Source organism: Pinus tabuliformis, chromosome 3_1, assembly GCF_031772625.1.
Source record: "Pinus tabuliformis cultivar Carrire ecotype Pingquan chromosome 3_1, CPIR1, whole genome shotgun sequence".
Taxonomy (NCBI): Eukaryota; Viridiplantae; Streptophyta; class Pinopsida; order Pinales; family Pinaceae; genus Pinus; species Pinus tabuliformis.
In genome coordinates this window covers 380097859-380123117 of record NC_142301.1, presented here as the reverse complement: position 1 = coordinate 380123117, position 25259 = coordinate 380097859, and the positions used below count along the sequence as shown (strand labels likewise).

Here is a 25259-nt window from a genome sequence, read left to right as displayed (position 1 = left end):
CTTACAACATTATAGAGTATATCCAACCAACGTTTCTTTTGCACAATAAAGCTCCAAGACAAGATAAATAGCCCAAATCCATACATCAAAATTCATCCATCTCAAAAAAATATCCACCAAGGAAAAAGTGCAAATTTCTCTATGATTAGAGAGACCCCAAGTGAAGTGATGATACAAATGAGAGTATCTAATATCTATATATAGCTTCCTAAGGAGTTCGAATTAGCCTATGGGCCTACATTAGCCCCTAATGATAAAATAATGTGCAAATAAAACCCCTATTGGTGACAAGCCCACCAAACTAGCTCATAAGTGTAAAAATAAGCCTCACAAGGGGCCAAATAATAATATGTGCATGTCGTAGGGCCCTCTAAAGGCTCAATAATATCTTGAAGTGCCATATTGAGGAATAAATTCCTCGGAATATGATGGACAAGGGGGTGGCCCCTTGTTCTCCAAGTAGTAGACCTGTGGTGCTCCCATTTGGTATGAGGGCACATAGATGACCCCATGGGTCTCCATATGAATCAGAGATCCTCTGCAAGGGTCCAAGTGGTGGAATGAATGCTGCCATGACATCGTACAAGTCCTAGGACACCTATCAAGAGTGTGGGGCTCTTGTGGGGGCTTGCTGGGCATAATGTACCAAGCATATCATCATCATCCCAAAAGTGGATTGTTGGTAATCTCTGAGCATCCATGAAGATCTGTGGAGTGTTGTCTTTTTCTGTGGAGGCCCATTGTGTTGAAATTTCGAAGTCTAATCTGTTAGAAATTTTTCTGCACTATCTGGTTTATTTCAATTTTCTCCTACTTGTTAATTACTGAACAAGTTATTTAACCATATAAATATTGAAATAAACACAATGTAGTTTCAACCATCTATAGACCAACAACTGAAAGAAATAGACAAACACACAAGTGACACCGTTATTTTTGGAAAATCATCCCCGGAAAAACCCAACTTGGGAAAACCGGTGCAACAATTTTGAGGGTTTTATTATTATGCAACTTTTTTGAGTACAACTGGGTGCCAAACTGGCTCACCCTATAGAGAAAATAATTTGGCAGTAATACCTCTCTTTGGAAGCAGATATTTTGAAAGTCTGCTCCACGAAACCCTCTCCAACGCCTCTCTGAGGCACTGTGTCAGCCCTCCTGGCTTCTTCGTTGTTGATTTGGGGTAGCATCGGATGTGTGCTCTAGCCATGAAAATTGGTGGAGAGGCTAAAGCACATGAGATATCCAACCCAGAAATGGTTTGGGCAGAAGGAGATAGTCAAATAATTAATATTTTTAATGGAGTTCCTAAGTCTAAACTTAGGAAAAATAAAATATCAATGGGTATTAATATAAAACTGGGTTAGAAGGTTGTAAAGGACATGGATCAAGCCAAATCTAATCTTAGCAGTTGATTAGAGATGTAATCTTGACTGTTGAAGACTCAACAGAAAAAAGTATAAGAGGAGGCTTGAGAGTCAGTTGGAGACACACCAGAGTGATCAGTCATTCGATATTCTAGAGCAGGGTTTTCTAAGAGAAATTGAATCAGTGCTTAGAGTTGCAACGAGGGGCAGTGAGTATGAGGCAGAGATAGTGCCGAAAGACCAGCACAGAGGCAGAGAGGCAGACGTAGAGCCAGAGGGAGCCACACAAAGGCTAGCAAGGACTGCACAGAGGCTAGAAGGGCCTGCGTCATCCACACAAAGGTTGTGGGACCGACGCAAAGGGCCAGAGAGGCTGCCTTCCTGCACTGCTGCAACCTCCTCTGTGCCTCTCACACTGCTGCAACCCTCTTTGCGCTGCCAGGGACTACTGCACTCTAGCACTCTCTGCTGCTCCATCCACATCCACTTCTACTGACATCTGCCATCCTGCTACTGTCACTTCGGGGCTCCTGTAGCCCGATATGATCCAAGAGTTTGGGTACCTCAAGGATCCTGCCCTTCATCTCTTGTAGTCCTCCTGACTATAGCTTATGTCTCCCCACCTCTTCTCTAGAGGTACATGAGCACTCATGGCACAATCGTCATCATCCTCTACCTCCTTCTTTGCCTTCGCTAGCGCTGCCTTGGAATCAGACGCCTCTCCCTTATTCTTCTTCCTAGGACACCGGGTTGCATAATGGCCCAACTCCCCACAGTTGAAGCACTTAATCTTGGAGAGGTCCTTTTTCTTCCTCTTTCCCTGCTGCCCCGTAGATGTCATAGCTGCATCCTCTTCCTCCTCTTTCTTGACCCGAGCTCCTTTGCCGCTACTTCCTGCCTTGGTCAGCTGTCTAATCTCTTCTTGGCGAAGAGCTGCCCACAGTTCTTCCCAATCTTGAAGATTCGCGCTGCCCAAAATGCCTTGGAAAAATGTCTCCTACTCCTCGGAGACTGTGTTTAGGGCAGTCCTCATCACTAACTCTTGATTTAGCATGGCCCCTATGGAAGTCAGTTGGTCTCGAATCTCCTGCAACCTACTAAGGAAGTGATCTACTTGCTCCCTGTTCTACATTTGATACGACCGCAGCGGATTCTCCAGTAGCATCTTCCTTTGCACAAAAGTGCCTTGATACAATGACGTCAAGGTGTCCCACTTTTCCTTTGCCGTATTCTTCTCGGCAATATGCTGAACTACATGATTCTTGACCCCATCAAGGATTATGCACTTTGCCTTGGCCATTGCATCCTCATACTTTTCGCTATCAGCTGGGTCGACTGGGATAGGCACGGTTCTCAAGGCGAAGGCCTTGATGCGATGTCTATCTAGAACAGATAGGATCCTAGCCTTCTAGATGACAAAGTTGGACGCCTCATCCAGCCTGTCTTGATCCCTTAGTCCGTTCATGGCCATCTTTGCTCTTCTTTTCGACTCCTCTGAGTCTCTACTTCCCTCCTAGAAGTTCTCTGCTAGACTCCCTCTAAGTCTCGTTTTCCCTCCTGGAAATCCTTTTGCCAACAGTCGAATTGCACTTCTCCGATCTCCTTTGCTCCTGCAACACTAATCTGGATTTCTTGGCTAGAAATCTGCCTAGGTAGCGATCCCTTCTACCTTGGTTTTGTTTCGTTAGGTACTGTTCTACCTCAACAACTACAACACCCCACCAGCTTCACACTACACAATCTGCCCATAACTTCCTACGCCCCAGCAACTGAAGAACTGAGTCTCTAGGCTCTGTGCAATCCCGGCAGTGGCTGAATCTCTCCACTAGTCAACTGTGTCACTCTTACTTAGCTGAGCAAGATGACGTGGCTCTTCGTGAGCCTCTTCTGCCTCTCTCTACTTCTGTGCTGGTCCCTTCTCTGACTCGAATGGATGACGTAGGCCCTCTGTGTCAACCCTTCTCTGCTGCTTTTTACATAGGAACAACTTCTGTCACTTGGGACAACTGTTTTTGTTGCAAATTTTCTGACTCAATTGGTGCCTTCAGCTCTCCTGTGATCTGCAACGCTTTGATACCATGTTGAAATTTCTAAGTTTAACTCGTTAGAAATTTTTTTGCACTATCTGGTTTATTTCTCCTACTTGTTAATTACTAAACAAGTTATTTGACCATATAAATATTGAAATAAACGCAATGCAGTCTCAACCATCTACAGATCAACAACTGAAAGAAATAGACAAACACACAAGGCACACCGTTATTTTTGGACAATGGTCCTTGGAAAAACCCACCCTGGGAAAACCGATGCAACAGTTCTGAGGGTTTTATTATTATGCAACTTTTCTGAGTACAATTGGGTGCCAAACTGGCTCACCCTGCAGAGAAAATAATCTGGCAGTAATACCTCTCTTCGAAAGCAGATATTCTGAAAGTCTGCTCCACAAAACCCTCTCCAACGCCTCTTTGAGGCACTGCGTCAGCCTGAAACCATTTACGTCAACCCTCTGAGGCTCTGCACAACCTCTCTGGCCCTTTGTGTCACTTTTGCAGCCTCTACGTCAATCGCGCAGGCCCTCTGGCCCTCTGCACAGTCATTGCTGGCCTCTGCGTGGCTTCCTCTAGCTCTGCGTTTGCCTCTCTGCCTCTACGCTAGTCTTCTGACACTATCTCTGCGTCTCTGCTATGCACTCGTTGCCCCTCGCTGCATCTGATCGCTGGTTCGATTTCTCTTAGCGAACCCTGCTCTAGAAAATCGAACTGACTGATCACTTTGGTGTATCTCCAACTGATCCTCAAGCCTCCTCTTACACTTTTTCTGTTGAGTCTTCAACCGCTGAGATTACATCTCTAATAAATGACTAAGTTAGGTTTGGCTTGATCCATGTCATTTAGAATCTTCTAACCCAGTTTTGTATGAATACCCATTAATATTTTTATTTTCCTAAGTTTAGACTTAGGAACCCATTAAAAATATTAATTATTTTAATAGCTCCTTCATCGGGTAGAATTTCCCCAAACCATTTTTGAGTCTTGGAGATCTCATGTGCTTTAGCCTCTCCACCAATTTTCATGGCTAAAGCACATTCAATGCTATCCCAAATCAACACATTGCTCTCCATGCACACCCGACATGTGCCAATGTAGACCTCTGGGTGTTAGGATCCCATATAGGGAAACCAAACACAAATGGAAACCACCTGTAATCCTGCATAAGATCCAATGTATCCCCTACGCTTCCAATACAACTAGTCATTAAAATAATCGGGTAAAAAACTTACAAATCATAGATAACAACGTGGGCACTTCATAATGGCATGCCCTTCTGTAATGGGCTTTGGCATGTGCTAGTGTCTCCAAGCTCCAAAGGGGGTTAACCAAGTACCTTATTAGGTGGTTTGAACCCTTAAAGGGGATAGTATGTCCAAGGTACATCCCTCTAATGGGGGTGGCAAGTGACAAATAAGTGGAATGGAAAAGGGAATGAGAGGGGCAATCTTGGGCCACATAGTGGGGCATAGGGGCAGCTAGATAAAGGGATGCCCACAGCTGGGTATGTAATGTATAGGAGGAAGCAATCATGGTACATGAGGTGCCCCGACCTTGATTTTTCCACCTTTCTTCATATACCTTTTGCCTTTTATGAATTTTCTTTATTTAACTGCTCGGGGCTCAAAGGACAAGAGCATGATGTGTAAGATATAGCAGCGATTACCCCCTTTTAGGTAGGGTGGTTCATTGCCCTCCAGGGGTTGGGACAATCATGGGTTCCTGAATGATAAAGGAGGCTCATCTAGGGCCTATGGAACTAGGGTGATGGCCAATGATTGGGGTAGAGCTCATATAATGGCTTTTGCCCACGTGTTAATTATTTTTGTCCTGACCATTTTTTTCATTTTGTTGTACAATTTCCTGTTAAATGTGGCCATTTATGCTTTTCACTTTTTCTTTTAATTGCTTCAACCTCCGAGGCATCATTTTAGGCTTGACCCAAGGTGGGGGCAAGGGGATAGGGAGGCTAGCCGTATGTGGACCCATAATGGGAATGTAGACCCAGGTGGGAGAAAAGATGAATAGGGTTATAGTGAGTGGAAAGGGAGTAATATGTGCGGATAAATGAGTGGGACCACGCATCCAAAGTTGGGGTTTCCCAAGTAGTACCACCCTAGAACCAAATGGTTAATAAAGGAGATCCCATGGGACTAAGATCCAAGGGTAACAACCAAAAGAGATCAAGGGGACAGGAGCACAAACTAAGCCCACTCTTTCCACCAAATCCCCCCATCAATGCATACCCAGAAGTATCCATGACAAGTAAACCCAATACTCAATTACCGGATGACAAGACATATCTTTAGATTTAGGAGGCTCACCTTCAAACATACGATCAATATAGGTGGGTGAGGGACCACATGGCTAGCTTAGGTGGCAGAGAAATGGCACATCGAGCTAATAGGAGGCATCAAGGGGCTGTTAGCTGCTGGCTGAGACTCATCATGGAGAAAAAATTCTCCTGGGGATATCAACCACAAAGTGGTGGGTAACAAGTCCCACATGAATTAGGGTGATTGCCATAGTTAAGGGGTAGAGCTTATGTTTGGCTTTTACCCACATGCTAAATTTGTATGCCACAATTGTGGCCAAATTATGCTTTTTCTTTTCTTTTTAGTTGCATCAACCTCCGGGGCATCGTTCTAGGCCCAACCCAAGGTGTGGGCAAGAGGAGGGGGAGGCTAACCCTTTGTGAATTTTATGGACAAATGTGGACCCGAATGGGAAAAGTGATAAATGGCGTTAAATGAATGGAGGGGAGTGATATATGTGGTGTTGAGAAGTGGGACCATGCAACCAAAATTGCAATTTCCCATCTAGTGCCAACCCTAAATCTAGTAGCCAATAAAGAAGATCCCACAGGACTAGTATACGTGACTAACCACCAAATCGGGCAGAGGAGACAAGAGTACAGACCTAGCCCACTCTTTCTGCCGAATCCGCCGATCAATCCATGCCTAAAAGTGTCCATGATAAGTAAACAAAATCACTCAACTACACCAATGAAAAGCCATACCTTCAGGGTTGGGAGGCCCACCTTCAAACATATGATCATAACAGATGGGCGAGGGACCACATCGCTGGCTTAGGTGGCGGAGATAGTGGCACATTGAGCTATTTGATGGCTACAAGGGGCTGCTGGCTGAGGACCATCTAGGATAAATTTTTCTCCTATGGATACCACCCACAAATGGTGGGTAATAGGCATCAATGAAGCCCCAAAAGGATACAAAAGCCCGAACTATGAGGAGTTAGAACAATGTTATTAAAAAGAGAAAAAACAAAGGTTCAATGAGCTTTGACACGTTTTACAAATGAGTGGGTGGATTGAGGGGTATCCGTTGTATCAGATGGGTGGACAAATGTCAGAAACCAACATTTGATAAATGTTCTTGGTGTTTCTGATAGTGGTGTAGTGTTTATTGCATGTCATGACTCGTCCTCCATCAGTGCAACTTCCCAAAACATTGCAGATCTCCTATTGCAATCAATCAAAGATGTTGGTCCTAATAATGTGGTTCAAGTGATCATTGATAATGCAACAAATTGTAAGGAAGCATGAAAACTTATTGAGCGTACTCATTCACACATGTTTTGGTCTGGGTGCTTGGTGCACACATTGAACCTTTTGACGCATGATATTGTGAAGCATAAAGAACGTGGATGGATTAATGAGCTTTACAAGAGAGGGAAGTAACTCATTAAATTTATCATAGGGCATACAAGGGTAAAATACCTTTATGGCACTTACTTCAAGTTGCAATTGCTTAAATTTGAAAAAACAAGATTTGCAAGTTATTACCTCACCTTTAGGTTGCTAGTGAAGGTGAGACAAGCTTTAACTAATATGGTGACCTCTGAATCATGGGATGACATTAACACTGATAGAGATGGCACTAATGTAGCTAAGGACACTATTCTTCACAGTTATTTTTGGTCATAGATTAAATATGTTTTGCAATTCACCAAACCAATTTATTACGTGATCAAGTTTGTAGATTCAGACTAGCCAATAATTGTGGAGGTGTATGAGCAAATGGATAGCATGTTGGGGCATATTAAAGACATTGTTGAGCCTAGAGATATCGCCTTGTACAATTATATTCGTGCAGAGGTGAAAAAACGATGGGAAATGCTAAACATTCCATTGCATGCCTTAGCATATGTTCTGACACCTAAATACTATCATCCATCATGGCTTTCAACACCAACACTTAGGGGGGGGGGGGGAGCAGGAGAAAACCACACCTAGATCCAGAGGTTCTATTTGGTTATATGAAAGCATTGGATAAATTATTCCCTGATGAGGAGGAGTTTGCCATGCTACGAAAACATTTGAGCAACTATACACTTAGCACTGGTCTATTTGGGAGCATGCATGTAATTAGGGGTCGAGAGAATTTATCTTCTCGAGTGGTGGAACATGCATGGAGGTGCTACTCCACTTCTACAAACTTTGGCATTGCGGGTGCAGTCATAGGTGGTAAACACTTCTTCCGCAGAGAAGTGTTGGAGCTCTTATTCTTTCATACACAGTGTTAAAAGGAATAGGTTAAATTTAGATCGGGCAGAGAGCTTGGTTTATGTTTACTACAACTTGGGATTGTTGTCCCATTACTGTGATGATGCAAAGACTAATAAAGATCTTAAGGTTTGGGACAAAATCCAAAGGTGCCCAAGTTGGAGGATGGATTGCAAATAGAGAAATTGGAGGATGCTCTTATCCAGGATGATGATAATTGAGTTGAGATGCCACCCCCATCCAGTGCCATGGTTCCTAGGTTCCATGCTTCAACACCAACAACAGGGGCTTCATCTTCCTCAGTTCCATTGCCACAACTTCTAGGGCCATCATCTTCTTCACTGCCACCATTTCTTCATTGCCAACACGTGGAGGCTCACATGTTGTTCATGGTGGAAGGAGGAGAGATTAGTAGATATATTCACAGTTTCCTACTTTTGTCATAAATTAGACTTGTAGTCTTGTTGTGAATTTAAACTTTTCTATCTTACTCTTCCTAGTTCAATGTGTATTTGAGTATTGGTGGTGGCCAAGTGGCCTATTTTGTAAACATTATTATTTGAATTTTGGACATGACTCATGTTGACAGTTGTTCATTTGCTAGATAAGTTGAATGTTTGATGATTTTATCTTCTAAATGTTTTATGTTTTATGATATGCTTAAAAATTTGATGTATGTTTAGAATTGCTAGAATCTAGATGGTTGATGCTTGGATAATTAATAATTGATGTACAATGGAATCATGGATGCCATATCTAGCTTGATTTATGTAAAAATATGCATGTTTTCATGTCTTTTACAACTAATTTGGTATTTTGGATGTTTTTTTATATATATATATATATATATATATATATATATATAGTAGATGCTTCTGAGACACTTCACTTCCTAGATTTTTGGGAAATGATGCTTCCGCAACCCCACTTCGTGCAACATTTCCAACAATACAAAGTGGACCTAGTCCAATACAAATAAATTATCTACAAAAATATGGCTTCATTTGTGTAGTACCAACTGTAGGTGACACATGTCATGCTCCAAGACATGCACATTCAACGAGCAAGGCTCCAAAGCCACATGTTTCTCAAGAAACGTCCAATTCTCTACCTCCACAAACCTCCAATTGAATCTCCAATGCTCCTCCTAAGCCATGTGCTTCTCCAAGTCCACCACACTTACATGATCATTCCTCAACCCAAGCATCCTCTATTAAAGTACAAGCATACACACAAGCAACCAATTGTGCCCATGTCATCTACGATGCAATGCCCTGAACTAGGAAGCCATAGGCTCCTTCTTAAGGCAAGTTGTCCTCCAAAGCAAGCAACCCACTTTCCATGTGGCCATTATGTTGTCTAGAGCTTTAGTTCTCCAAGGAAGAGTGCCACACAAGTTTGATCTTCACAATGTGTTCTCACAAGGCATCTGATATTTCGTTGTATACTCATGAAGCAAACTTTCTATGAAGTGTAGGAATTGAGTGATCATAGGAAGCAGTTGGACTAAAAGGGTGGTCCCTCTTATGAGTTAGGAATCACTTCTTAAGCAATGAACACTGAATTATCTATATGTTGAAAAATCATGTTATTTTTGCTTTTTCTTTTTTAATTTTGTAGACAATGCCATGTACTATCATAAATCAGGGAAATTTTAGATATTTTTCTTATCATAGATATATGTTTTTTGTCCTATGGGCAGACATGGATTTTGGACCATTCGCTTTACACAAAGGTATGTAAGATTTCTATTTCTGGATGTAAGCATATGTTTGAGTGTGAATGTTAGCTTTATTTTAAGATGACAAGCATTCCATTTTTTTTATGTATTAGTTTCGTTCTCACTCTTCCGTTATTAGAAATTAATATTCAATAGATATTATTCATTTGATCTTTGCAAGGTTTAGTTCTAATATTGTGTGTAATGCTTCAACCAAGTTAACATGGTATTTGCATTGTTATTTACATTTAAAGCAAGTCAAATTTTGTCCTTGACTTCAAGTACAAGTAGAATGATACACCTACATGATATAATCTGTTGAAGAATCTAGGGCAAAGTAGTTATGATAAGATTCTTCTAGCAATGATAACAATTTGTGAAGCACTTTTACTTTTTTTGTTAGCTTGATCTTCTTCTTATTATTAGTGTATGTTCTTTTACTTCATCAAACTACTACCTGTTGACCCTGGTGCCTACACCTACCTACAAGTTAGTGAGAAAAGCCTTCAACCCCACAAGGTGTGGTTGGTGGCAGGGAACTCAGAGAAAGGGCTGTCACACTAATCCCGACTCTCTTCGTTTGAGCTATCTCCTAGGTTAGCTAAGGGGGGTGGTCCCTAATGAAAAGTTAAGTTAAAAGATGTGAGTTTCTAGGAGAGTGTTATAGTGAAAATGGATTACTTTTAAGGATTTATGAGCAAATATGAAGTGAACGACTTGAAATAACAATGCCAATCATTAGTATGATTAAAAGCCATAAAACCAGTGCCTTATAAGCAATTTTCTCAACAATTTTAAAGATATATTTGCTCAAAGTAAAATGCAATGCTTTCAAAAGAGAAAACAAAGTAACCCTGAAATCTAAATAAGAATTGTTAGCACAAGATATGTAAGATACAAAATGCTTTTGAGATAATCAACTTTATAAATTAAAACATGTGAAACATATCTTGCCAAAACCCAAACATTAGTAATTAACTTGGAAATGTAAAAGAAAGGAAGTGCCAAACCAAGACATCAATATGCAATTAGACTTGAAACATGAAAAGAAAGCACTTGTTTGAAAAGATTACAATACTTGCTTTTGGAATAGACTTTGCATATGAAAACTCAAACCATCAAGAGACAAGTACAATAATGTAATGGAAAGTGCTCTTGGTTAATTTTATTAATTAGCTCTACAACAAGATTACAATTTAACTCTTCAATCTTCAGACCTCACCCTCGCCCAATGATATGGATCTCACAGTGAGGAGTCAATAGAGGAGTAGAGGATCCCTAAGATGTTTTCTTCAACCAACTTATGTTGGAGGTAACATTTTAAGGAGACTTGGGGCCTTCCTACACTAAAATGCCTAGATGAAATGCAAATTGTGTTAATTCCCCAAATTAAAATAATGATACATGCAAATGCTTCAAAGAGATTGATTTGCAATGCTTGAAAATGAAATTGTGTTCAACATACGTTGCAATTAGAACTTCAATTGGAGGAATAAAATTAGCTTACAAGTGTTGCATGTGTTTCATCAATGAATTAAAATGATACAAGTAATTTGCTTGAAAGTAAAATTTGTTTTAAATAGACAATGACAATAAATTGCTCCAATATTCAAGATAACAATATAGCATAAAATTGAAGCATGTATTCAAGTGCTCATGAAACAATTTACCAAGGTAAATGGAAACGAATCAAAGTTTGTTAAGAATATAAAATGCTTGCATGTAAAGGATGAATTGCCCAAAGTAAAGTGTAAGCTTGTAGCTCCAAGGAACAATGAGAAAGAAAATGCAAAGCTCAAATGAAATTGTAACAAACTTTAACGTAATGAAATGTGATAGTGCGGTTGTGTTAATTCCAAATTAAAGCATGCATGTAAGTGAATGAAGTATGAAAGCTTAAACCATGCAAATGTCAATCCACCCAAGAGAAGCCTTCCCCTAAATGGGGAGATAGGATATCATGGGAGAAATCCCAAGCTCCTACAAGCAAGTTAGATATTTTATTAATATTACAATGAGAAAAGGGCCCTTCAAAGTTCTCAACTATACTTCAAGGAGAGTCCTCACAATAATTGCTTGAAACTTGGACTCTAGACCTCCTTTCTTGAGAAAGTAGTGACAAGATCTCACAAAACTTATGCAAGGGAAACAAGGTGTGAGTTTCCTCCAAATGCCCAGGCTTAAAGAGAAAAATGGGCAGCCCTCTAGTGAACTTGACTTGGCCAAAATAAGCCTCAAAAGGGCTCACGACATCCTTGGAAATCGAACCCCCAACACTTGCCAAAGGTCCTGCAAACACTTGTTAGATGTTGCGGGAAGTTTCCCTTTAAAATCTGCCACACAAGAGTTAGCAAACAATCCAAACAATGGCTGCAAAATAAGTTAAGTATTAATGGAAAAATCAGCAAGATAAAATGTATATGTACTTTTATAATTTACAAAAGGCTAAGCTAAAGAGTGAAAGTAAACTCTCGTCTTTGCTTAGCCATCTTCAAGCTCTTAGATAGCAAATGAAAGAAATGAAATACAATTTTTTTTTAAAAGAGATTTAAATTTAGAAGTTCTCGGCTTGTATACAAGCTATGTGCCGAAATCCCTGCAAAACCACTTTGTAAGATAAGACTATGAAGGTTCAAAGAACAAATGAGAGCTCCTTTAAGAATGTATCAAGAGTGGGTTGGTCTCTCCAAAGATTTCCCCACGCTTGATTCTGTAATTCCAACAGGATGTTCCCTTTGCAAACTTCAATCAAGAATTAGTTCCATATAGATTTAGCAATAAACAATGATAAGAAACTCTAGAGATTTACTTAAAACCAACTAGAGCATTCTATACCTAGAGCATACTTCTAAATCAAATGTCAATGCAATATAACTCTACATTAACAAATCTACAAGAGCATATGGAAGCAAATTAGATCAAAACATGAGTAAAAGGAATTATACCAATGCTCAACAATTCATCACACTCGAAAAGGAGGAACACCTCATGAATGAAACCCCAAAGTCTTTACTGATATTTCTAAAAGTGTACAAGGCAGCAGCGCTTCTGCAAGCACAATAGCTAGTAACAATATTCTTCAATGTGAGAGCCCATGACTCTATTATATAGAGAGTTGGAAGCAAATCCCAATGAAGAATGACAATGACAAATGGCATTGGGTGACAATCCCAAAGAGAAATTCGAATTTGTTGAATAGAGCTCCAATGCCAAGTGTAAAAATCGAATTTTGGCAAGTGGACATCATTTTCTTCTTCCCTTATGTGCCAAATTCGAATTTTATGGTGGAATGACAAGTGTATATGGGTGGTAACCCATGTGGGGATAATTTCCCACGAAAATATCCACCAAATATTCTCCCAAATCCTCCCAATTGTGCATTAACTTCACAAATTCGAATTTCCAAGTAGCTTTTTTATTTAATGCCAAAAATTCGATTTTATTTGAGCACATGTCCTTTCCTTGATTTTAGGAGTCCACATCACCTTGGGACTTCACTTTAACTCCCCCATAATTTTCCACCTCCTTTCCACAACATTTAGCATGTGTGGATATTTATTTTTCTCCATTTATTTAATTTCTTGCTTAATTAATTCCTAGATTTCCCACTAAACATAGGAAAAATGGATTTTGAGGGTCCAAAACACATTATTAACCCTTCAAAGTATGTCATAGTAGAAAGTTGAGGGTGAGGGGTGTAATTTTGATTACTCATACCCCATACAACTTCTCTAGACTACACTTATTACAATTTAAATACAATTTTATTTGCAATTTTTGACTTGCCGGAAATCTAAAAAATTAAAAAATGACTACCTAGATCTAACCAAATTCCACGAAATTTTTTGTGTGATCTAGTATGGTAATAAACATCGACTCTAGACATTAAGATGTGTCAGGGGCTCAATCTTCAAACCATCACCCCGACTTTGGGGTAAAACGTGAGTGAAAAAACCTAAAAAATTATCCGCCTCTGAAAAAGAAGGGATAATTAACCAGATAAAAAAAAACACTCCAAAGTGTACTCGTTTGCTGATTGAGTCCCAACATCTTAGGCCTGTTACAGACTCAAAACTCATCATTACTAGTATCACTTATTACAATTTCCCATAGGGTGTGGAATTTGGGTACAAGAAAGATGATGAGAAGATAGAAGTAGAGTTAAAAAACTCTGTTGACTGACGGTATCTGATGGTACAAGTGTCCTCTAGATCATCCTTGGGCATGGAGTCTTCATATAATCATCAGGTGCCGCTCCAGTGGTCAACACTACCAAAATACAAAAGACAAGAACACAAGATGTTGGCTCTCTGCCAGGGCAAAACCTCTCTCTTAGAGAGGAAAACCATTTCTCAAATTTCTCTTATTGAAACTTCTATTGATAAATGCCAAACCCTAGACCATTGACGTGAATATCCTCCATGAACAAGTCAAGTCTTTGTCCTTCTTCTTTGTACACTTCATCATCCTTCCGAAACTTTGTTCTTCTTCCGACAACTGATACTGGTTCTAGATATGCTAGCTCTAGAAGAGATACTACTCTTTTATCCTTAGTGGACTCTTTCACATATGAGGAGTCCCTTATTTCTTACCCAACTGAGCTCTTTCTTGAGATATAGTTGCAGGTCTGATATGACAGCAGTACAACCCTATTTCTTCGCACATGTGAGGGGATTCCTTAGGTGAATGTCCTCTTTCTTGAGGATATTCCTTAGGTGAATGTCCTCTTTGTTCTTCACTTGAGTGAGCTCCTTCTTCGCTTGAGTGAGAGGCCTTATATGCCTATTTATCAAGCCCAAACAACGATATATATATGATTGTAGTAGAGGGCTGCTATGACAGCAGAGAGACCCTCTATATCTTCGCATGTGTGGTTGTAGTTGACCTTAGAACAGTCCTCTAAGGCTCAGTATACTTTCTTCTTTCTTCGCTGCACTAGAGGCTCCTTCCTTTGCTTCTTTTTCACCCTTAACTCATCCTTCTATCTTGCTGATTTCAGAGGTGATGATACTTGTCGTTGGAGGAGTGGACAACCTCTATATATAGAGGTCTATTCCTCCTTTAGGCCGACTTATCATTTACACTCCGGATTGCTTCTTTTAGTGATGTCGTTGCTTGGAGGAGACTTGTGACTTTGCTTGGAGGAATATCTTCGACTCTAATACATATATATACATGGTGTAACATGTCCTTAAGGGTCAACATTTCTTGACTCTTTGACTTTCCTATAGCACTTTGACATTTGCTAGACCTATCCAATGAGCAAGAAACTCATTGGTATAAATAACAAAAATAATATTTATTTTCTTTTATAAATACAAAGATCAAAATTACATTTATGAAGACCGAACCTAGTTGCACTTTCTTCAACATAATCAACATATTACATGACTAATTTTAAGACAAAATGCTTTCGCATGAAATAGGGCAAAGGACTTTCATTTTAGTAGTTTCTACCATATGCAATTGCATTATTTACCTCCTATGATAAGGTTATGTTACTTTAGCATAAAGCGCATGAAAGGACTTTTATTTTTGAAGTTTCTACCAATTACAATACCTATGATAAAATTACACGGATGATGCTTTCCCAATAATTGAACCAAGCCATTTGCTAAGATGACACACCTTAATGGCTTTATAGACATTTAGCACAAAAACTCAACCACTTGCATGAATTTATTTTGTAATCAATAATAACATGCATAACTAAGGAAACTGAGGCTCACAAAATTAGTCAAGACCTGTCACGTGCGTTGTCTTTGACTAACAAGTCAAGCAAGTGCTCTTCATGTCACTCATTTCTTTGTCTTGCTGAGCTGATTGTCGATATTTAGTTTGTGTTAAGGAGACGAGGGAGAGCATTATAAGGTTAGCATAGATTCAAGAGGATACTCAAGCCACTCAATCTATATGAATTAAGTCCAATATGGCCTATGTAATTAGAATTCCCAGCTCAGGAACATGTTATATTGACAACCACACCTCACAAAAATAATGGATACATACTCATGATTGAATGTACATGACAATCAAGTCCAATATGTTTAGTTTGTGAGAAGTTGCACCTTTAGGGACAAGCTTTTTAGTTAACGATACCTCCCATGTCGACATCCCCATCAGTGTTGGAAGTTACCTTGCACTCACAATCCTCAAACTAGATTTTTTAACATTATGGGCTTCTATCTTGGCTGTTAGGAAACATTTAATTTAAAAAATATGATACCCTTCAGCAATCGAGTTTTTGTTAAACAAAATACTTTTCAATAATAAAGTTTTGTGAAAAGATTTATTTTTCACTAATAAAGTTTGGTCAAAAAATTTATTGTTCAGTAATATATGATGGAAGAAGGAAACCTACCAATAGTGCCATCAATTGATGGATAAAGGGAACTGTTGCTGCAAAATCTAGCAAACCTGGTGCAAAGCCTCACTAGGTGGTGCCAAACCTTATGGCAACAAGAGAAAGGGTTGCCACTATCACCTCATCAACACTTCTCCTCCTCTCTAGTGGGATTAGGCCACAAGGGAGGCTTCCCTAAATCACCTTGAAGGATATTCTAATACTATGGCTCGAGGTGATAAATAAAAGGTCTATTATGTTGGATAGAGTACTGGCAAGGCTTGAGATGGCCTAGGTGTTCTATAATAGGGTTTAAATACTTTATTCCTAGACCAAGAAATAGGCTACTGTATGTTAGGGTTTGGAAGGTATGCAATGATGAAGCATTCAGTGTCATATAACACCCTAAGAAAAGATCTCTGAATGATATTCAACAACAAAGGATCAAAGACCTTCCAATGGATACTAGGCTTAAACTAGGAAATTATTCCTTTGGCTATTAGGTATGCATGAAGAACAAAAATAGAGTGATGTCAGCCATATTTAGGAGGTATAGACCATGCACTTCATTAGATTTTGCCTTTATACAATTTATAGATTCACTTCCTAAATTATGAGCCACAAACATCTACACAAATTTCAATTTTATGCATAAATCTGCCCTAGAAAACCTAGTGGCTGCCCTAGCCGTCTAGTAGAGAGAAAAAGCCAATGTTCCACAGGGACACATCCCCTAAGGTCGGGTGCACACACCCTTCGAACCCGGGACGAGGGACTTCTGAGGTGCATTTCCTCACGCACCCCTCTTGGGGAGTTGTGGGGAGACGCACAGGGGTGCGTTTCCCCAGTGTGAGGGACGTGACTCCCCAAAATAGGTGCTTCTGGGCATCTCCCCTCAAAAGGGGGTGCTTCTAGGTGTCCCCCCTCGAATTTGTCTAATAACATTTAATATAAAAAAAATTTGAAAATTCCTCAATATCCTTTTTTACTTTTCAGTTTTAACTTTTGAGTCGTGACACTAGATATTGATGACCTTAGACTGATTATTGACTCCCCACTCAACTATTTTTGAGTTTGATACTTTGAGTTATACAAATTTTGAATTTAGTAATTTACTATTTTAGTGTTCAAACTTCAGTATCTAGTATATAGTATAGAGTAATATACTAGTTTGTTTTGCTTTTAATTTTGATTCTAGAATGATGAATGATGAGTATGTCATATGAATGATGTATGTATGAGAATGAATGATGAGGATGGATCAATGTATGTCATTATTTAATTCAATTATGAACTTAAATTTTATGTGTGTATCAATGTATTTACTATTACTATTAGTTTATTTATGCTTTCATTATTGAATATGAACTTGAATTATATATATATATATATATATATATACCTCAACATCCCCTCGCACCCCTAAAATTACCTAAAATTTGAGGGTACTCCCACATGTCCCCCCTGTGTGTCTCCCCGCATCGGAGTCTTGGTGGAACATTGGAAAAAGAAGATAAATTAATGGAATTTATGGATTATCAACACACTAATGAATAGTGCCTTATCATACTAGGGTTCAATGGAGTCATTTACGGCTAAAGTTTAGGGGAAAGATCTTGATGGAGTAAAGGGGGATGGCTAGGGCATCCACTTTTAAAACCCTAACTATTATTCTTGTGGGGAGAAATTAAATATAGGGTTTGCACATTAAGAGTTTCCCTATAGGCCTTTGAAAAACAATTTTACATGCAATAATGTAGCAAGATTTCACAATAATGAAGCATTTAGTCATGGCATAATAGAAACCCTACTTTAAACACGTAACATGTAAAATATCTATGATAAAACAATAAACTTACAAAACTACTCCACAAAAGATGCTTCTTTCAATTCTAGAATAATGCCTCCATGCAAAATTTACATCCACAAGATAGTAACACCAATAAAAGATCACATCTTGCCCATAGTAGCAAAATAGCGTAGCTCACTCTCTTGGAGAAGAAAAGAATTGAATGTGTGATGATGATAAAATGAAATGAGGGGAGTCTCTATTTATATGAGACTCATCCTACTCATTTCTACAATAATACAAATAAAGAAGCCCTAATTACAAGTTTACTTCAAACGTTCCACAAGATAGAGGTTACAAACCAACCTCATAGCTCAAAAACAAAACAAAATATGCCACAAATGCCCACACAAGTGGGAGGAAGACTTCCTTAACTATGACATCATCCTCCAAATGAGCAATAAATTTCATAAGTCTCATGTGGGATAATGAGTGCTCCATACTCCAAGATGTAACTCATAGATCATCGTCATGCCTCCAGAGTTCCTGCATAGAAAGATGTCATCTCCATGATGCCCTACATCACCCTGTAAAGGACAAGAGGGGTGATGTGGTACTCTCTCACTCAAGCGTTGGGGCTCCAAAGTGATGGATAGGCCGTCCTCTGTCATCACAGGGATGACCATCATCATCTGAACTCCGGAACAAGTAATTCCCATCAAATGATGTTAGCGCTAGGTTAGGGGTATCCCAGGTCCACTCTGCACATCATCAATATCTCCAACACCAAGCTTCATAGGCTTAGCATTTCAACATTTGGGGGTTCCTTGGAGTGTCAAGCATCATGTGGGGTCATTAAGTAGCCCAACACTCTGCTTTAAATAGGCAACACTACATCAACAAGGTCATATTGTCTCTTTGGAATGGGTCAAACAACCTCTGCAATGCTGTTAAGAAAGAGGACAATTATCTCTCAAGAGGCCTCTGCTACTGTGATGAAACCACTTGACAAAAACCTCTCTAGATCAAGTGAAAATCAACAATCATTAGGTACAATTATTGAAAAATGTAACTAGTGTCGGTCTTCATAATTGTATTTGAGTCATGATGTAATGTATTTGTCAAAAGAAAGAAAAAATAATCTTATTATTAAAGAAATTGACTTATTAAATCATCTGCTTCATGCTTGGGTCAATAATTTTTAGGTCAAAGCCTCCATTGTAGGCTTCTAGTTTTATATCAAGAGTCCTTGTCCTTGTCCATATATAAAAGACCCTTCTTGGGCTTTATCTATCAAAAAATAAATTTATTTTTATGTAAATTAGGTCTTCTAGGGCTCCTCCACTAAGTTGGCCTCAACCTGAAGAAGTTAGCCTAATTAGGGAGGCAAAATCCACTATAAAAGTGCAACAACTCGACTCATTTGGAACACATTCATAAGAAGTTCAATCTGTAGTACTTGGAGACTAAAAAAGAGTGCAAACTTCCCAAGAAGGAAGAGAAAAACTGTAGCGAAGGAGAAGGGGACATTTGTTAAGCAAGAAGTTGTTTTTCTCTCTTTGACTCACACGTGCGAAATTTTGAAGTTGCTGGGGGTGTCGAAATTGCAGGGCTATAGTAGGGTCGAAATTCAGGATTGTTGATGGGCTGAAGTTGCTAGACAAGAAGAGACTACTAAAGTTTGTTGAATCATCTTGGAAGGCTGACTTGGTGGAAGAGGAAGGTCTTTTGGTTAGGTCTAACATCTTGGTCTATCTCAATTTGATTAGTGGAATAGTTTGACTGAGTTTCCCCCTAGAGAGGGGTTTTAGCTCTGGCTGAGTGTCTACATCTGGTGTCATTGATATTCATGTTTTGATTTGATGATTGCTTGTTGAAACAAAGATAAAAGAAGAATATAAAGAGAAATAATAAGGCTATAAAGATATCACAAGTAATTATCAATATAAGAGAATCTTTCTGCCTTTCTGATTTTCTAACAACAATAACCATAGATGCATCATAGTGGGCCATACCTAATGCTAGGGAAAAAATAATACTTCACAAAAAGCTCACCTTCAAATGTCTAACTAGATTAAATCTCTTAAACAAGTTACCTCCTTATGTTAGGGAAGGTTAGAAGCATAAGCCTATTAAGTGTTTCCAACCCATCAATCCACAAATGTGTGTGAAGTTGGGGCCAACAGAGTGGGTATGACATTAGGGCAGGGTTTGATAGCCAAGTGACCAGATAATGGGGGTCCAACATCTTGAGTGTATAGATGTAAGGAGGGAGCAATTGTGGAGGCATGAATTACCCCTTTCCTCAGCTTGCTTTTTCCACCCCTCTAGTGTGCCTTTGATTTATTTATGATTTGTTGAAGTTTGGGTGCATAGCTAAAGTGTCTGTTACCCACCACCTGTGGGTAGTACGTATAGGAGAATTTTTTTCTCCTAGATGGTCCTTGCCCGAAAGCCAACAACCCTTTGCAGCCACCAGATAGCTTGATGTGCCATTGTCTTCGCCACTTGAGCCAACTGTGTGGTCCCTCACCCACTTGTTATGATTGTATGCTTGAAGGTGGACCTCCTGACCCTGAAGGTATGGCTTTTCATCGATATAGTTGAGTAATTTTCCTTACTTGTCATGGGCACTTTTGGGCATGGATTGTGAAAATTTGAGAATCCCCAAATCAATACTGCAACAACTGATTATATTTCTCCTATTGAATCAATTTATTTACAGTATTATACGGTAAACATCGAAATAAATACAACTGCAGCCTTCACAACTTTAAATAATATGCGGAAACATGAATTTGAGCAAGAAGGAAATAACAAACACAAGTGACACTGTTGTTTTTGGACCAATGTCCCTGGAAAAAACTAATGTGGGAAAACTGGCACAACAGCTGAGGGTTTGTATTATTATGTAGTAGTTTCTGAATACAATCTTTGGATGCTTTATTGGCTATCCAATACAGAGAATCTGACTAGTGGAGAGATGAGTGAGATATACCTCACACTATCACTGGCGATCCAGTACTGATCTAACCATTGAATGGCTAGCCCTGATCCAAATGGATCCAAGAAACACTCTCTATGTCTTCAAAACTATGAAAATCATGTCAAAAACCAAGGAGAAATCGCATAAGGTAGCCTTTTTATACACTATCGGGAGGCAAAACCCGTGAAATTAATGTAAAAAACAGAGTAAACAGAGGCGGAACCAATAATACACAGTGGCCGTCCGATCTGGCCGATCGACGGTCCATATCGGATCGGCAATTGCAATCGGCAGTGACCTTCGGCAGAGATCGACGGGTTCCACACGAGACTTGCGACAGTGATCAGCAGAATTGGCGGGATCCACATAAGGCATGCGACAGTGATTGTCGGAGTTAATTTGGATCGTCGATCAAGTGCATAGATTGACGACCCATATTACATTGCTAGATCACTATCGGAGGATGCAGTGGAGCACTTACAACGACACAAGGGTTATTGCGATGAGCGATTGCGATATATCGCATCGCCGCATCGCATCGGAACTGTGCAGAGGGCCGATATCAATACACCATGCAACAGCCGGACCTGATAGCATTATAAAGGAAATTTGATATAATTTCAAGTCCGTAACAGAGCCATTTTTAATGTATTTTCGTGCTTTTCGATATATTTCCAAAACACAAAGGGACGAAGCCTTCCGATATGCGATAGCGACTTGTGGACGAACCCGATAGGGGAATGAATCATATTTAAGGACTTTTAAAGTTCGATATATTGAGTATTGAAAAAATTTCTCTGTTAAAATGCATTTTCACTGAGGAAACAGAGTGTGGCAGTTTCAAAGGTTCCAGAGGCCCGAGGCATTCTTACGTTATAGAAATGGTGGCCACCTCCTCTTTTGGCGTTAAGCAATGATTGCATAACGCTGTAAGAGGGATTCGAAGCAGGCAAGAGGCCGGGGAGACTGAGAGTTGAGGATATGAAACGAACAGGCAACACGGTTGGTTTTTAAAAAGCCACAGATAGAGAGCACAGGAAGGAGGGCAGTATTTTAGGCAAACACCGAGACAGAGTTTAGGGCAGAGACAGAGAGCCTTGAGGGAGTCTGTGTACTCATAGAGAACTTGAGAGGTTCAAGTAAGCTCTTGTTATTGTAATCTGTTGTGTGTGAGGCTCAAATTGAGCTCACTGCTGTAAACAGAACTTTGCTTGAAGACATAATAGAGAGGCCACCACTGAAGGCTGGACTAGGAGATGTAGCCCAGGAGTATTGGGTGAACTCCTCATTAAATTTGCTGTGTCATGTGTTATCTATTATGTTTTGTTTACTGCTTCATTGTCTGTGCATTTCGCAATCTTATCGATCCATTGCATAAAATGACATAGACTAATCCATGCACATAAGTCTGTAATACCTTATTATTGTCTTAGATCTCATTTTCAGATCAAGTGGTATCAGAGCTTTAGGTTGCTAAGGTTAGACAAGTTTGTGCTGGACTGTTAGTGAATGATAACTAGATCAAAGCTTAAACTAGGAGAAGGAGGATTGGTTGAAACTAACCCAGAAATTGGTAGAGTCTATCCTAAGAGGAAAATGGCAGAAGAAAATCCCTTGGAATCAGACTCTCAGTTCATGGATAGTTTCATGACCATGAGAGCCATGGTAGAAGGAATGTATAGAGAATTTAAGAAAGGTCGAAGTGAAGATTCCTCTACTTCCAAACAAAGCAAAGGAACAGAAGAATCCCTTATAGATGGCCATTCTGAAGGTAAAGGGAAAGGAAAAGAGGTTCCTCTGTCCACACCTCCTGACAATCCTGAAATTAAAAAGAAGAAAACATCTTTGATTAAATTAGATGTGAAATTTGATTTGCCTGTTTATGATGGAGAGTTAAATGCAGAGAAGCTAGATAACTGGATTAGATAGATTGATGTGTATTGCAGGGTGCAGAATATTGACTCAGACAGGAGTAAAATTCAGCTGGCCAGCCTACGCCTTGGAGGAACTGCCTTGGTATGGTGGGAAGGCAGGACACAAGCTGACTTGAAGAAGCATGGTAAAATTCTTTTTGTCTGGAGTGAATTTGTTTCTGCAATTAAAAAACATTTCTATCCACTAGCTTATATGCAGCAAGCTATGATGAGTTGGAAAACTCTTCGCCAATTAAAAGGGCAAAGTGTACAAAGCTACACCCAAGAATTTAGAAGAAGAGCTTTGATTCTAGGCATTTCTTTAGATTCACCTAAAACTTTGTTGAATTATATAGGCGGTCTACATAGTTATTTGAGACACACCATTCTGATGTTTAACCCTACTAGCATAGATGAGGTATCTGTTCAAGCTACCCATCTAGAGGCTAGAGGCAAGAATGTGAACCTAGAGATTGGGGGATCATCAAAACCCACTGCAAGCAAGAACAAGGAAAAGAGGAAGCAGAAATGGAAAGAGAGGAAGGCCAATGCTGTACAAAAGGCCAAACCTTCATGCACTCACTGCAAGAAGGATGGACATGATGATGAACATTGCGGGTCTTTGCATTCAGAGTTGAAACCCAAGAAGTTCGATGGCAAGAAGAAGAAGGCTGCTACTGCTGTTCAGAGAGATTTGGGGTTAGACTCAGGTGATGAAACAACCATCATAGCCACAGGTATACAAGGTAAAAATTCTGAAGCATCTTCTAGTAATTTTGCCCAAACTATTGATAGTGAAGAAAATGAGAGAAGAAGACATGAACTTTTTCATATTAGAGTTATTTCCAAGCATCAAAAGATTGATACTTTGTTTGATAGTGGCTCACAAGTAAACTTAATTTCTGAAGCAATCAGACACTATAGGTGGATGGGTTTCCTACAACAGTTTCATTTAGTCATCAGATATAAAAATGGCATACACTATAAAGTTGCAGATATGTTATCCAGACCAATCATAAATGCATCTACTATACTTAAGCATAACTCAATAATGCATGAAAGCTACATTGAACAATATGCTCAAGATATAGACTTTAAAGATGTATATGCAGCTTTAAGTATTGGCAAAAAGGTAGAAGAATTAGATTATTATGTTAAAGACTGACTCTTGTATCATTTGGGAGAGATGTGCATTCCACAAACAGAGAGAATTGACATAATTAGGGAGGCACATACTTCCCTGATATCAGATCATTTTGGTGTAAGTAAAACAGTGGCACAACTCCAAAGATACTGCGATTGGCCAAGAATGCATAAAACAGTTTCTAGATATGTAAGAGGGTGTACCATGTGTGCTAAAAGTAAGCCCAACAATAGAAAACTAGGCTTGTACACTCTACTGCCAGTTCCTTCCCGTCCTTGGGAAAGTGTTTCCATGGACTTTGTTGGAGGACTGCCAAAATCTAGAAAAGGGCATGACTATTTGTATGTTATTGTGGACAGGTTCAACAAAATGTATATTTTAATACCTTGCAATAAGCAGATTACAGCTGAACAAACATCGAAATTGTTCTTTCAGCATGTCTAGGTGCATTTTGGGTTACCCACTTCCATAATATCTGATCGAGACTCCTAATTTGTTGGGAAGTTTTGGTCAAGTCTGTGGGAATTAATGGACACCAGGTTGAAGAAAAGCACAACCTTCCATCCACAAACAGATGGCCAAACAGAGGTAGTCAACAGGACAGTGATTCAGTTGCTTAGGGGTTATTGCAGCAAGCATCCCAAGCTTTGGGATGAACACTTATGTTATGTCCAACATGCTTACAACCGTGCTAAACATTCTTCTACACAGAGATCTCCTTTTGAGACCTGTTTTGGTTTCATACCAAGGTCTCCCTTGGATTTTGTCTTTGAAAAAGACATAGCAGTTGCTAGACACAGTGATGTGGACAAAGTAACCAGATTCATCGAACAGATCCAAGAAATTCACCAAGCAGTGCAGGTACAGCTGGAAAAGAGCCAAGCCAAATACAAGGCAAGACATGATAAACACAGGGTGGAGCACAACTTCCAAGTTGGTGATCAAGTCTGGTTGTATATCAGTAAGGACAGAATGCAAGGTGAAGGGAAGAAGCTGAAGCCAATAAGGTATGGGCCTTTTAAGGTACTTGAGAAAATTGGTGAGAACGCTTTCCGCCTTGATCTGCCAGCATACATGCACATTTATTCAGTAGTAAATGTAAAAAATTTAAGACTATTTGAACCTTTTTTAATTCAAGATCCTGAAGAGCAAAGTTAATTGCCTTCCATTGACGATCTGTTGCCTGAATACCTCAATGAGCTGTAGGAAGATACAGTTCTAGACAAGAAGGTGAGGACTACGCGCAAAGGGGATGTCGAGTACCTAAGAATAGGACTCAGAGGTTCAAAACCCAGCAGTGCAAAATGGATAGAGATTGGGCAAGTGAAGCAGCTGTATCCTCACTTAAACAATGCTTGAAACCCAACTTTTGGTGGTCCAAAAGCCTTTGCAGTGGGAAGGCGTGATCCAAATGGATCCAAGAA

General features: G+C 39.5%; 1 protein-coding gene across 2 annotated transcripts in view; it reads left to right on the top strand.

Annotated features, from left to right (window-relative positions):
* Window positions 1-25259, top strand: part of HST (homogentisate prenyltransferase) — a 307427-nt gene that overhangs the window by 231349 nt on the left and 50819 nt on the right. The window contains exon 9 of one of the 2 annotated variants that reach the window (XM_089412783.1): window positions 9643-9675. The exons of the other annotated variant lie outside the window; for it this stretch is intronic. Within the exon in view, the coding sequence (XP_089268909.1) occupies window positions 9643-9675 (33 nt within the window). The remainder of the gene's footprint in view (window positions 1-9642; window positions 9676-25259) is intronic. 2 annotated transcript variants of the gene reach the window in all.